The sequence below is a fragment of the Watersipora subatra genome, chromosome 3 (assembly GCF_963576615.1).
Source record: "Watersipora subatra chromosome 3, tzWatSuba1.1, whole genome shotgun sequence".
Taxonomy (NCBI): domain Eukaryota; kingdom Metazoa; phylum Bryozoa; class Gymnolaemata; order Cheilostomatida; family Watersiporidae; genus Watersipora; species Watersipora subatra.
Genome location: NC_088710.1, coordinates 3,585,219 through 3,600,491, shown reverse-complemented (window position 1 = coordinate 3,600,491; position 15,273 = coordinate 3,585,219). Strand labels below are relative to the sequence as shown.

Below are 15,273 nucleotides of genomic sequence, written 5' to 3'. Positions count from 1 at the left end.
CAAGTGCCAGGATTTAAATATAGAACCTGTGTTCATAAGATTTTCCCTTCTGGACTGCGGATCAGTAGCCTTAGTGAGGGCATGGAGGTCAACAATAGAGAAGATGCACTGGCTATACTGATCTTGGAGAGCCACCCAGTTCTTGATGGCACCAAGGTAGTTGCCTAAGTGAGGAGCTGCTGTCGGCTGTATACCACTAGAAAGACAGCAGAAAATATGTACTATCAGTTCCGGTCAATGTTTACTCTACAACAATTATAAATACCTGTACGAACATTTAGAAATGCTACAATATCATATCGAGTGATATCGCATCAATAGATATAAAATAAATGAAATACACTATTATTTACACTTTTAGTAGACACCAATGTTTGTATATCATGACAAAATACGCCGCAGACATCAAAGTCAGTTTATCTTTAAAAGCATGATCAAATACATCGTAAACATAAATGTGCATGTATGTAAAAACCGTGACGAATTACACAGCAGACACCAGTGCTGGTATATCTATGAATGCATATGACACGAGTGCTGGTATACCTATGAACACGCATGCCACCAGTACTGGTATATCAATGAACACATATGACATCGGTGCTGATATATCTATGAATGCATATGACTGAGTTATCTTCATTCAGCAATACTGTTAGGGCACTGAGTAGTTATAATGAATCCACATGTTTTAAACAGCATCAGAATGAATCACACAAATACACAAATATCATGACTAGCGAAACAACTATTATCGCTAGTATTGGGTCTCTCTACCAACAAAGATTTTATTGTTACAATAACATATACAATACAATACATGTATATATCTTTATAATTAAATCTCAGTGTTTGCTTTTGTACACCCTATGTCGTGTTATAGCGATTAAAGCTTAGCAATAAAAATCTGTATCGCATGGGATTTGATCTCAGAATCTTCCATTCACAAGGCGACAAGCTAACGGGACATTCAGCTATGCGGGATACAAAGGATTCATTAGGCAGATAGCCATTATCTGGGTTAAAATGCACATAGCAACTCTGTGTTACGCGCAATGCTACTAAAGCTTGCTCTCACAGCTCTTATTAGTAAGTTTAGCAATACATACATGGACTAGGTTACTGAAATTAGCCAATGACAACTACATTACCTGCCACTGTTTATATGCTGTAAGTTAATGCCTGTGCAATGCTGGGCATTTGGCTAGTATATAGCTATATACATGTATATATTTCTAAAAGTTTGCCGTCTGTCTGTCCTTCGGGTCTGTCCAAATATAGTTAGTAAAGTCTTGGAATTAAAAAGCCTCATTCTCCTGGACTCGAACTCACGAAGATTTTGATCAGATGGTTTAAATGCACACCCTCTACCACTGAGCTAAACAAGGCCTATTGATCAAAGACAGTAGCTTATACCGTATAGTGTATACACACTGTATGATCAAAGACACTATCATAAACGGTATAGCGTATGGACACTCTAAATAACGTATTATTTGAGCATTGTGCCCACGCATTACGATGCCCTGCTATAAAATATTTTTCGCCCAACTCTAGGAAACACGATGCTTTTTCGTTATTTTTTCGTTAGGGCGAATTTTTTCTGTCACATGATATCAACAATATCTCTCAGAATTAAAACTTGGCGATTTATGTTCTGATTATATATGTTATTAAAAGATATACGTTGCTCGCCAAAGCGAGTTCAGCGATATCCGTTATGGTATAAATGAATTCATAAACGGATAAATGATGAAATTATAGTTGAAAGTTTGAAGTATACTAAAATACATACTAAAACTTCCTTCAAGTATGTGTTTATTAAACTAAATTAATTTACGTAAGATTCAGCATTTATGTTACAAACCTGTCTCGAAGGTAAGAACTCTCCGCGTAGTACATTGTAATGTTACATTATCTTGCAGATCATAACCACAAAATGCACTAAAGTCCTTGTAGGTACCTATAGTTACTAAGGTTAACATATTGTTTTGTTACTATTCTTTAATGATGATTTTTACCAAGAGATAATTGCATTAGATAATTATTATGGGTTTCTATACCACTATATGTACGTCTTTAGCCTACGATATTTTCGCATGCCAACACTGGCATGCGAAAATTGGCATGCCAGTGTTCGCATGCCAACACTGAACCGAACTAAAATTGGTAACGGTGCATCTTAAGTTGGTACAATGCGCATACATTGCATGCGCAATGAACATACAAGGCACTTGCAACGCACAAACATTGGGAATACAACGCGCATACACTATCATCACAACGCACATACAACGGTCAATAGAAAATAAATAGAATACCTTGTGTAATGTTTTAGACCTGTTTTATTAACAGACTATAAATATAAATAGAATATTGAATAATAATATAATATTATTACTGCTATTATTATGCATTAATATTATTAAAAATATTAATGCAGCAGTGTTAATTAATGTTAACAGTGTCACATTGTGGCGCATGCGTTGTTAATTACTTGTGTCGGCGTTGTATCCACAATGTTTGTGCGTTGCAAGTACCTTGTATGTCCATTGCGCATGCGTTGTATGCGCGTTGTACCGACCTAAAATGCACCGTTACCCTAAAATCATAGCAAAACATACTATACTTAGCCATTACTTGCTATTGATTTCACATTTAAACTTACACACCTTTACATTTTTATTTTTCCTCTTAGTTCATTTTAACGAAACACTCCTTTCAAGTAATGAAATTAAAAACTTAGTTGTTTGAAAAAGTTTGAAAACCTTTACAGTTGTTTCATTTTTTTTCTCAATTCATTCGAACTGCACAATAATACTTTTCTCATGATGTGAAGTTTAAAAGTTAGAATAGTAAATGTTGCATGTTAAATAAAAATAAATTTTCTGTCCATAAACTTTTTATTACCCGGGCATTCATCTAGTCTATATATATTTCTCAAAGTATGTCCGCGTGTATTTCATATGTCTGTCTGCATTCCGGCTATAGCTATTATTAGAATAACTGCAGCTGGACAACAATGCTGACGCAATGTCATGGAGTACCACCGCCATTAGAAGCCTAGCAGCTTACTGCAATTTTCCATTGGCAATGTGCCAGGCTAACAGCTTGAAAATTACAGTTGTTTGACAAAGTTTTAAAACCTTTACAGTTGCTTTTATTTTCTCTCTTAATTTATTTCAACTATACAAAACATTTCTCTCATGATATGTAGTTTGAAAGTTAGAAAAGAAAATGTTATTGTATGTTAAATACAAATCAATTTTCTGCTCAAACTTTTTCATTACCCGGGCAACGCCGGGTAGCACAGCTAGTATGTATATATTTATATTATATTCTAGCTGGATTCCCAGCATTGCAGGAGAATTAAAAATCAGCTTATAAACCATGAGAGGTGATGTAGTTGCCTGCCACTTGCCATTAGCCAGGCACTATGCCAATGGCTAATTTGAATAAGGTTACAAATAAGAGCTAGCGACTTGCTCTCACAGGCATGCGAGCACAAAATTACGCGGCGCCGTAACGGAAAGCGGTAGCGTATTTTCGCCCGCATAGCGACATATGTCGCGTGATTGAATCTATCAATCCCGTTTGGCTAAATTGGTAAGCCATTTGCCTAGCAAATGAGACATTCCGAGATCAAATCTTCTGTGATATGAGTTCGTCATTCCAATATTTTAATAGCTATAATTGGAGTAACTGAACTACATACACACAGACATGTATATTTATATATAGTATATCTTATATATAAATAAATATATAGGTATTTGTGTATATATACATATACACAAATAGTCACCATAAAATCACAAATGAGCAAAAGGGTAAACCTTCTCAAAAAGAAACACGTGGTGAGACGATAATAGCTATGATATGACACCTAAAAGTAAGACGATAATAGCTATGATATGACACCTAAAAGTAACCATCTTAAAGGACTTTTTGAAGAAAATAATTCATTGACTCAACAAGAATCACAGAGACTGTAAAACCTGTATTTGAACATCACCTTTATTTGAACATCACATCTATTTGAGCGCCGCCATGGGAGAAGGGTTGAAAAATAGAGCGATACCCGTTAATTGACCGCCACTTTTATTTGAATGCCACATCTATTTGACCAATACTATTTGACATTCTTAATCCCATAATAACAAGTGATCAGTAGAAGTGTCCACAAAATTGTACTAATATTGACTCGACTACATCATTAACAATTAATTCTTTTGTTGTTTCTGTTCGTACTACAGTCATACTTCAACTTACGAGCTTAATGCATTCCGAGACTGAGCTCGTATGTCAATTTACTCGCATGTTGATGCAATTTATTTATATATAGAACAATTAAATATATATTTATTGGTTTCCATACTCTGTAAAATGCAAATAAAACACTCAAAACAAGATATTGTAACAGAAAGAACATGTTGGTTATTGTCCTAACTTACCACTTGCTTTCAAAAAGCAACAAATAAAAAATAATGTAAGGAAATGTGTTAAATTAAAATGTAAAATTAAATACATACAATAGCAGCTAACGCTAACATTTTCCAGAGAGAGATATATAAGTTATCCTTCATTACAACAGTTGACTTTGATAAATTTGGATTTTATCAAAGTCTTAAAAAGACAAACTTAGAAGCAAATCTAAAAGCAAACTTTCATTTTTAACTTAACGTAATTAAAATTTCTTCGGCGTTCATAGTTTGAAGTTTCTCGCTAGTTAGCTAATTTTTCCTTTGTTTCGCTTTCACGACTAGCCGGCCGTTTTAAGATGAACCTATCTAAGGACGTTTGCCTTTGTCACCCTTTCAACATGTCGCGATTAAGACGAACCCAGGTGTCGTCACAAAGGTTTAATGCACGATCACTAGCCAACTTGTCCGAATGTCTATTTTTATAGTTTTGATAGATAGCAACGGCCTTTTCAAATAGCGTCGTTTCAGTTACGCTGTCACCGGCCAATTGTTTATCTTATATCCCATGCCTGAGCGGTCTCTCCATCAGCGGTGGTGAAGATCGCCGCGCCGTTTAGAAACTACGGTTAGTACTTTTGCGAGCTAAATGCCCTGAATATAATCCTTGTTTGATAATTGTGGATGTATTTCTGTCATATTGCTGAGCTAGCTCAATCATGCATACACATTTCGCATAATTTTCAATAATTTTCCGTTTAATATCAATTGTTATCATTTGCTTTTTCTTTGCATTATTTTTCATTTTACTGGCAAACATTCGGTCTACGCACAGTACTTTTAATTCACATAATTCTGCACTGAAAAGCGTGCACAAAAACACGGTACAAAAGTATAACCTGTGCAGTTGAAAAATACAGATTGATGCTGTTGTCATAAAACACCTCGGGCATACTTGGCAACTGACTCACGTGCTCGTATCTCAAATATGGGTCGTATGTTAGTGCTAAAACTTGCTTAAAAGCTGGCTCGTATCTCAAGTTTCTCGTACGTTGGAGCACTCGCAAGTTGAAGTATTACTGTAAAGTGCATTTTCCAACTCAGAGGGTTTAAGTATTTTCATTAGAAACCTTGATTGCAACACTATAGATATAATTAGTAACTGTATCAGGCTAATAGTAGTTACTTTTCTAACAGTCTTGATACTTTGATGTAAACTGGAAAAAGTTTTTGCATTTAATATTACGATGAAAATGCTACTACATATTTTGAGGCTGTTTTGATTACACACGATTTCTCTTTATTCGCGCTATAAGTTTCTATTCAAAATGGCATCGGGTAAAAAGTTTTGCTATCCTAAAAAATTGTTTGGACGCTAACATCAACTAGCTCAGCTGTGCAGAAGAAGAGTTGAGGTCAGAAAACACTGTGGATGGTATTGAACAACCAGAAGAATATAAAATGGTTTCAAATGAAGGATATGATCAAAACGCAGCTGGCAGCTAATATTTTGTTTTAAAAATGTTAGTACTATTTGTTTTAAAATGTTAATTTTTGTTGCTTCATGTATTATAATTATGGTTTGTTAACATCACTTGTTCTGAATATATATTTGTAGCATTTGATAAATTATTATTATTATAAAACTTATAAATTTGTATATTTATAGCATACTATTTGATCGCATGATTGCAGTAATCTGAACTCAGCTTACAATGGATCGATGCTCGTAACTCCTGTTCTATTGCACATAAAAAGCCGGTTTTGGCTGCGAACTGTAACAAACATATCAATGAGTTCTGTGAGCTTTTATGCAACCTTGTTAAATATAGTTTTAAAATAAAAACATACCTTCAAAGTTGAAATGAAATAAAGCTTAAAAGCTCTAACAAATGGCAATGCAGGCTATAAGATCATCGTTGGTTACTTGCAAGCAATAGATATTAACTGGTAGAGACATGTCTCAGCTTCCTCATGCATATTTATTAAAAAAATCTACGACAAGTTGGAGGTAAGTTACCTAATTTCTTGCTTCCAAAAGGGTTAATGTCTCACCGCCCGAAGGAGAGTGCAAAATATTGGCGACATTCGATTCGCCAGTGAAAGGGTTAAATTTATCTTTTCAACATCCTGACAAGGTGTTTGAAAAATACAATGCCACCCTTTATTTGCAAGTCACCTGTAATAAAGCGCCACTCTAAGGGAAGGGTTGAAAAATATAGCGCCATAGGGTTCGAATAAAGGTTTCACAGTATTCCAACTTGAAATCAGCACCTTTTTTAATATACAACACATGTAATATTTTAATATAATGGTACAACAATTCCAGTACCTGAATAAAATATTATTTGTATCATCAGTTGAATGCTTTGTAGAGAATAGACTTGAGCATGTTCGTGTGTTGCGGGACGCTGACAAGAGCTCCCGCCTTCTTAGCAAGATACCAAGCTTATGCCTCACACAACCAGCCTTCATTCTTGTAACTTCCGCTAAAATGAGTAGAGGCATCCTAGTACTTATGAGAACAGGTCTGATGAGAGGTTGTGTGGCAGGTCTGATGAGAGGTTGTGTGGCAGGTCTGATGAGAGGTTGTGTGGCAGGACTGAAGCAAGTTGACTTTTCCTAATAGCAGTGCATCTTCAACTAGTACCAGTTCCTCTCATAACAACATACCAGGTCACTTACCTCAGGGACATATTGAGAAAATAATTGTTCATTGAAATGTTCAGACAATTACAGTTTTGTTTACAGATCAACGTGACGCATTTAAACCCTAACGCCCCCAAAATGATTTTAACGAAATAAATTGAAAAACAAAAAAAGGAGAAATGATTGCACTATTAACCGAAGAAACGTCCAGAATATACATGTATTAAATTACAAACATACAGTTTGCATTGACCAGAACTAAATTGAACTCCCAATTTTGACCAGACGCGCTAACTTGACTCAACATAGTAACTAATCTTCTAGCTACGAAATCTAAGAGATATATCAAAACACTGTTACTATAAATCAAACCTGATATAATCCATGTGTAATTAGCCCAAAACTAAAGGATGACATTGAATAATTTTGCGTTACATGTATTTAAAAATGAAGACTTTTTGTGTCAGGAAAGACAACTTCCAATGATAATAAAAATGTACAGAGCTTTAAAAGACATGTTTACGTTTATCTAGTAGTAAACAAAGTTAATAAAGTGTAGATGATTAGAGCGAGCTGCTAGATATAGTATCTAGTTCTTTAGAGGATGGCCGGTGACTCAGACCATGTTACTGAAAGTCATGTGACAGTTATTTTTTGCTGAACAGTTGTTATGGTTATTTTCCAAATGATCTGAGTGCATTTGGCCAATTGCATAGGATTGATCAGTAATCCTCCTCCCCACCACATCTATTCATAATAAGTATATGAAGTAATACTTATGAGTAGTACTTCATATACTTATGAGTAGATGCGCAAATAGAATCAAGGAACCGCTAGTAGATTTGAAATATTAATAACTCAGAGTATAAGGAAATGAGCCAATAAATGCAAAAATATAAGTTCTTAAAAACTTTATAAGAGATTTGAGAGAGTTCTGGTACATATGCAAAACTGTACTCATCTGGCTGTACATTATATAAAGTGCAAATTTCACAAGTATGCTAACAGAAACATAATCTGCAAGAAATTCAAGAGTTTGTGCTTTTGATTTATTAGCCAAGATTAACGACCACAGTAAAATATGATAAATACTCTACGCAACAGCAAAGTAATACCACGTAAATAATATAAGTATGTACGTGTCTACTGATAAGCAGGGTGCGGATATAATTAAAACAACCAGATGGAACTACGAGACAGACCCCGCCAATATTAGTAAAGCTATACATTAAGCAAAAGCAGTTAACTAAAACTTTTATAAATTTGGTCAAAATTGTCATTTAAAACGTCTGAATGAAAACTGACTCGGATTAAAATGCAAGCGAACAAGAATGTTCTTGATCTTCGCCACCTTCTTAGCTATCTTCATTAAACTATTATTTATAATTTTTAAAGATATATGAATTGTTGTAATCTCACTGATACTTCTATGTACAGTGGAACCTCTCCTTACGAAAGACACTAAATACAAAACTTTCAAGTTATGAAACGTATTTTGTTAGACATTTTGCTTTCACTTATGAAATATTTTTTCTTGATACGAAAAGCCTTTGGTAAATTGGCCCATTCATTTATTTCGTATCATAACTTAATGACTCCTAGTTAGTATGATACATAGCACTTTCAGCATATCAGTTTTATTTGTTAGCAAAATTTAAAAAACAAGTGTTGCATTGTGTCGTTAGTTGTATAATTTGGAGTTATCGTGTATCTCATGAATGGTAGGACAACTTCAGTTTCAAGCAATGTAAGTTTCTTTTTGTGTATGATTACATTTCTTTCAGTTTGTGGTGCTATAAATTAACTTTTTACTTACGCTTTCAACAAAATTATTTTGAGCAGAATAAAACCAAAACAACAACAATACCCACCTTCTCTGACTGTCATTCTAACACTTTCCGCAGTCTTCACTTAGCCTCGTCAAGATGGCCAATGCCAAAAGAAAACAAACATCATTTTTTCTGTTTCTTTTTCCATGTGGTCTTTTCCTATTCATTTTGTAGTAATATAGTTCTAACATGCACTGTTATTGGTTTTAACCATTACATGTATTCATTTTATACAAACATCATGTCCGAGTTTTGTGAGGCTTGGAGTGAATTAGAGCATTTATATGGTAAAATTCATCATTACTTTAGAAACTTCATTTTTTTATTTACTAAATGGCTTTCGGAACGAATTGGTTTCATAGGTAGAGGTTCCATTGTATTAGCGCACTGACCTGAATCTCGAGCAAAGAGTAAAATATATCTCATTTATATATGTATCTAAAGGCCTTAGGAGAAAATTAGCTTTAATAACCTTTAGAAAAAGGCAGTAGCGACATGACAGCGTGTTAGAAGCTCCAATGACAAATATAGCTCTTTTACACGCATAACAATATTTGTGTGGTCTATTGTAGTGTCGTAACACGAACTATTTTGAAATTACAACATTGTGATGCGAAAGATTTCCTATACATATACCGACTCTTCTTTCAAAGAACCAGGTGGAAAGTACTTGTGATATAGCTGTACTCTGGATTGTAGTAAAAGTGAGAAAATCTTGGCTACCTAGAGTGCAGCGCTAGACAAGTGGATACCTTCAGAGTCACTAACTTTTAAACTAAGTTATATAGCCATCTAAAAACGTAAGGAGGAGCCTGGAGCTTTGCACAATAGCAATACAGCGGTAAGCAACACATGCATAGTAATGAAATTTTTCCTGATCTCATGACATGGCTTTGAACTACAGTTACCGTAAAACCTCCCACTTTTAATTGAATGCCACATCTACTTGACCGCCGCTATCAGAGAAGGGTTGAAAAATAGAGCGTCACCCTCTATTTAAATGCAGCTCTAATAGTAGTTCCTTGTTTAACGCTGTCTTGATACATCGAATTAGGCTACATTACATGCATATAAAAAATGGTTTACATTTATGATGATAGATGAACGACTAGTTTTGGACCAAAGGTTACGTTTAGTGAGCAAAACTTTACACGTTGCATTTGTCCTAAATGCAGTGCATAAGTTTTGCTCTGCAAAAAAATTGTTTGGACGCTAATATCGACTAGCTCAGCTGTGAAGAAGGTTTGCGGTCAGAAGACATTGTGGAAGGTACTGGACAATCAGAAGATGTTCGTTCCATTGAAAGCAACAATCAGAATGCAGCTATCCGAGCGAACATTGCAAATATTTTTGTTTAAAAAATGTTAATTTTTGTTTCGACATGTAATATAAGTATGGTTCGTTTATGGCCCGTGTTCATAAACATATATTTGTAGCATTTGATAGATTATCATTATATATCTTACATATTTGCAGATTTATAGCATATTATTTGATAGCATCATTGTAGTAATCTGATCTTACAATTGATCGACACTCGTACCTCCTCTTCTATTGCACGTAAAAAACTAGTTTTGGCTGCAAACTATAGCAAACATATCAATGAGTGCAACGAGTTTTTATGCAACGTTGTTAAATATGAACATAAAACAAAAATTTGTCGTCAAATTCAAAAAGAAATAAAAATTGAAAGCTACAACCAATTGCAAAGCAGAACACAGGCTATAATATGATTGCAGGGTAAATGCAAACCATATATATTAACTGATAGATATATTTATCAGTTTTTCAATGCATATTCATTGAGAGATATTTGAAAAGTTAGAAGTAAGTTAGCAGATTTACTGCAGCCAAATTTTTTATATCACTCCGCCGGAAAAAGAGGGCAAAATATAGGCAGCATTCACTTCACCAGTAGAGCTAAATTTATCTTCCGAAAATTCTGATGAGCCATTTGAAAAATACAACGCCACCATCTACAGTATTTGAACGCCAATTGATTGCCACGATAGAGAGCGCTTGTGGCTTTAATTTGAAATAAAGTCAAACCAAGCAACTATTCTCACATAAAACTACATTTCCTAACTGTTTGTAAGCATGTGGAAAAAGGACTATCGAGTCTTACTAGCACTTATGGCTGCGTTTTTCTTACATTTTAACAGTGTTGGAGCCAAACCTGGCATCGCACCTCTCCATATTTATAGCCGCTATCAAGGTGCTCAGTTGAAGCGCAAAGGCAATTACAGCTGAATGCAATTTTTAGAGCAAAAAAATCTGTTTCGAAAGTCATCGTACTGTGATACCATGGTGAGAAACTGAATTCTATAAGAAGGGCGAGTCTTTGTTATTCTATTAGCCTAATGCTTACGACAATTGTCTTTTGCAGTTACATATGATCCTCGTTGATGATTATAACAGCCCAAGACAATCCACAACCGATATGGTTGCTGTGGTAAGAAAATATTGCATATTCAAACAATACAAAGATAAAAGGTATTACTAATAGCCATACACTTTCTACAAAAATTAAGCATCATTGGCCATCCTTACGATACTGAATAATGAGAATTTCTCCATCCTTCTTAAATTTGATGCACATGACTCTATGATTGACCATACATATAAAATATAATTAATATAACTTCAGTCTACAACCCAGTACACAATAAACTACAACTAATGACTACTTTACATTACTGCTAACCGATCCATATAGAATATTTACCATCACACACAAGCTTACACAAACAATGGGGAATGTACTAAAGTGTGAACATCAAAGCATGGTCAAACAAAGAATAGGTGTTCTCTTAAAGACGTTCATAACAGATAATCAATAGCTTTCTATTGAAAATTAAATCTCTGAAGGCTGTGATATTAAGCGAAACGACGAGATACAAGCCAGCTAGCTAGATCAGCTGAAAAGAGAAGGCTAACATCTTTTAAAGAATAGAGAAGATCAGTCCTATCGACTCAGCAACCAGGTTAGCTAATCAAAAGCCACTGAACTCCATTATATATATTCAAATTTGTTCAATTCGCCCGAAGACACAACATGAACATTGTTATAACAAACACTATTTCAAGAAGCTCTCAATTAAATAGTCTGAAAGTTTTTTTACCTAGAGCTTTTACATCAAAATATCAACCGTTCCACATTAAAAATTATGCAACTATGATAATCGTTTAATGGAATTAGTCCATAAAGGTTCACAACATCTTCAGTTAACCAAGTGCCATGTCGCAGCACGAGTCAAACCGGGTTGTTCATTCAGTAACTTTTTTAGAGTACGCACTAGCTAACTACATTGTTTACTGCGAAAGTCGCATACGTAATTATTAGGACAAGATCGTAATTGTACTCTATATTTATGATCCCAGTCTAAGAACAAATTGATACAGCGATTCGCGTATGAAGCATTGTATTAATAAAAATTGGTAGTAGTGACGGTCGCTAGAAACGGATTGTCTAAAGAGCAAATAGCAAAATACTAGCACGCTGATTTGGTTGGCGATTTCTATTTTAGATTTAATTGGTGGCAATGCGATTAACTGCACAATTATTGTACTATGTCCACAGAAGGCACATACCTGGAAAAATAAATATAGGGTAAGGTTGTAACCGGCCAAAGCTCCAGCTTAATTTTAGGCCTTCAAAAAGTGAGATTACTCAGATTAGCGCTTTGCATAAATGTTGAAAACAAAGCATTGGTAGTTACACGGTGGTTATTTTGGTATTATACTTTTATACTGATAACAAATTGTGTATTTCCCCTTTTGTGGTAAACAAATGACAAACTAATTTTTAATAGAAAAGGTAGGTAAAATCGAAGAATTGAACAGCTAAATAGGCCTATATCATTTAATACAACGGGAAGCTGTTGTTTCATTAGGAATGCTTATAGAGGCATATTTTTATTTAACGGTCACATAGCAGGCGTTGTTTTCTGCTTACATTAGTAAGGATATGCAATCTTGTAAACTATTTGCTGTTCACCAGTTGCAGTGAGGAAGGGTAATCCTAAGTTATTATGACAGCGTGCAATATTTCAATGTTTTTATGGTACTTGATAACCTAACTATCTTGTGTCTAGAATAAAAGAAGTTAAGAGCTTTATAAACATTTTGAATAACTGGAACGTACTATTACCATTGTAAATAAAATTAAAGTAGTTGGCCTACATATTTAAAATACTGCTAACTTTTGTGCACTTAAAGAAGGTCACAAGTGTTGAGATATAGCTTCCTATTGCACTTTTGGGTAAAGTTGATCTGAGTAGGACTTTCTTGGTCAGACACACTATTTGCCACCATTCTCCACACGAAAAGTATCCACTTGTTTGACCAAAATCTTCTACAAATAATGCTAATATAAAGTCCAAAAGCTCCAGATCATGCGTCTGTCAAAGGTGTTTCTAAACTCTTTCATAGAGTAGTTCAGTTTTGGAACACCTTACACTACGTTAACCCTGCCTACCATTAAGAGGCTACCTGATATTGACCTACTTGTCATTGAATTTTAGAAAGTATCGTGTCTGGCCTCGCATAACTAAGGAAAAAAAGTTTGTAGCTGCTCATGATTTGGTGCGAGAAAATGAAAATATGGCCTTACTATCTCGGCCTTACTTAACGGAGGTAAGTGTTGGTTATTCAAGTACTGGCAAACTTTTCTTTGACATAATTTCTGTTAACTGTCATCTATAATAAAATTGGCTCACAACTGTATCTGCTCAATGTTACTTGCACCAGACAATTATGATAAGTTGAAATACTATTTACTATAACTTTCCTTCACATTGTTTCAACTCATCTTGTTTCTCCTGTGCAGACTATATGTAATTAACCTGTTCCCAATTAAAACATCAATTCTAACTGGTCAATTCAATTCTAACTATCACTTCAATTGCTGGTCATGGCTCTCTTCTTACCAAGATTAAGTTTCATAATTGCTATAAAGTTTATCTCCTAGTACCATTCAGATGGTATAATTATTTGATATCGTTTGCTGTGCATTCGCAAAGTTTATGCATGAAAAAAATTGTAGAATCTCTACTCATGATCACCTCTGCATACAAACTTTATGACATATGGTGTAAAATTTTAAGAAATTTTGCCGTCAGTAATTGCCAGCATTTACAGAAGCCTAAGCTTTTAGTTTAGTTTTTCAGTTTATTAAGTCAAAACAGAAAAGCTGTTAAAATTAAGGATAACAGTAAAAAGTAGAGAGTAGATTAAATCTATTGCAGGTTAGACTATTATCCACGCCACCATTGAATTCAAAATTGTTGAGCCCCACCCTTTATTCAGTGTCATTAAACCATATACAGTGTGATTGTATGATTTAGTTTGAGTTACTCCATCACTCACTCACCTTCAATTGTCCTTCAATTGTCCTGTCTCCAAGATGAAGTACCAAAAACCTCTTTTGACTGATTATTGCTTCAAGAATTTAGTTTTACATTTGGTCTTTTAAATAATTATATATAGTGCACTTGCTTTAATGTTATATTTAATTGCTTGAAGTATTCATCCTTGTTTATTGACTTTTTACTGATTATTAGTTGATTAATTCAGTTTTTACGTTTAATGTATTTTTATAAAATTATTTGCTCTGACATATGAAGCAAACATTGGATTGGATGAGATTTTTATGCAGAGGTTTGACTGTATAGAAGGGTGCTTTCTACTTATTAGTGTCAGAGTTAATGGAGCCTTTGTTTTTCTTATTAAGCTGCATGATTTATCGGTGTCTTATCAAGATAACGGTTTACATTTTTATTTTATAATACTCGCTCTAAAATGAATTTCTATTTCTCTTCGTTGTTTATTTACCAATTTTAAATGAATGTGTGTTGAAATATTAGTTTTGTACCTTGCAATTTAAGAAACTTCAAATATCTTGTTCAATAACCAATTTGAACTGTTTTGTTCTAGTGGAACTGGAGTGTGGTTGCAATTTATAACTGAGATTGCAACTGGATGTCTTTTTACAATGTGGGTGTATTTCAGATGGAGGATCAGATCCGCCTTGAGGAGATCGAAGAAAAGTGGAAACAGCAAGAGACGGAAAAATACAAAAAGAGAATAGCGGCAAAGATGCCTCAACATTTCACAACATTAGATGCTCTTGAACATTTAAACAGTAGAAAAAGCTGGATGTGAGACCCTGTCAGTTTGTTGTATTTGACAGTCCTTTTTCAGTTCTTGTCATCACTGTATTTTTCAATTGTTTTTTGTAACACAATGTAATACTAAAGGGTATGCATTATACAATACTGAAATAAAATATATATTAAGGATGTACAATGGGGCAATACTAATATAAAGTAAAATAAATAGTTACTAGCTTGCAAAATTATATTGGTTCTCTGGTC

At 34.3% G+C, this 15,273-nt stretch overlaps 2 protein-coding genes across 2 annotated transcripts in view; one reads left to right on the top strand and one right to left on the bottom strand.

The window, feature by feature from the left end:
* The window catches only part of LOC137390995 (tryptophan--tRNA ligase, mitochondrial-like), a 29,348-nt gene extending 22,443 nt beyond the window's left edge, over positions 1-6,905 (bottom strand). The window contains exons 1-2 of the mRNA XM_068077314.1: positions 6,754-6,905; positions 27-196 (exon numbers count right to left, since the gene is read on the bottom strand). Coding sequence (XP_067933415.1) covers positions 27-196; positions 6,754-6,896 — 313 coding nt within the window. The 5' untranslated portion in view covers positions 6,897-6,905. The remainder of the gene's footprint in view (positions 1-26; positions 197-6,753) is intronic.
* Positions 6,906-12,293: 5,388 nt separating this feature from the next.
* On the top strand, positions 12,294-15,205 carry LOC137391819 (large ribosomal subunit protein mL63-like). Its single transcript, XM_068078355.1, has 3 exons — positions 12,294-12,509; positions 13,423-13,534; positions 14,909-15,205. The coding sequence occupies exons 1-3, from the start codon at positions 12,442-12,444 to the stop codon at positions 15,059-15,061; spliced, it is 333 nt and encodes a 110-aa protein (XP_067934456.1). The 5' UTR covers positions 12,294-12,441; the 3' UTR covers positions 15,062-15,205.
* The last annotated feature ends 68 nt before the right edge of the window (positions 15,206-15,273 follow it).

Bases quoted from the DNA above. Each gene is read 5' to 3' on its own strand.
- LOC137391819 (XM_068078355.1), top strand. From the start codon at position 12,442: ATGCGATTAACTGCACAATTATTGTACTATGTCCACAGAAGGCACATA. The intron at 12,510-13,422 runs GTAAGGTTGTAA...ATTGAATTTTAG, and splicing joins CCTGGAAAAATAAATATAGG to AAAGTATCGTGTCTGGCCTC. The intron at 13,535-14,908 runs GTAAGTGTTGGT...GGTGTATTTCAG, and splicing joins CTCGGCCTTACTTAACGGAG to ATGGAGGATCAGATCCGCCT.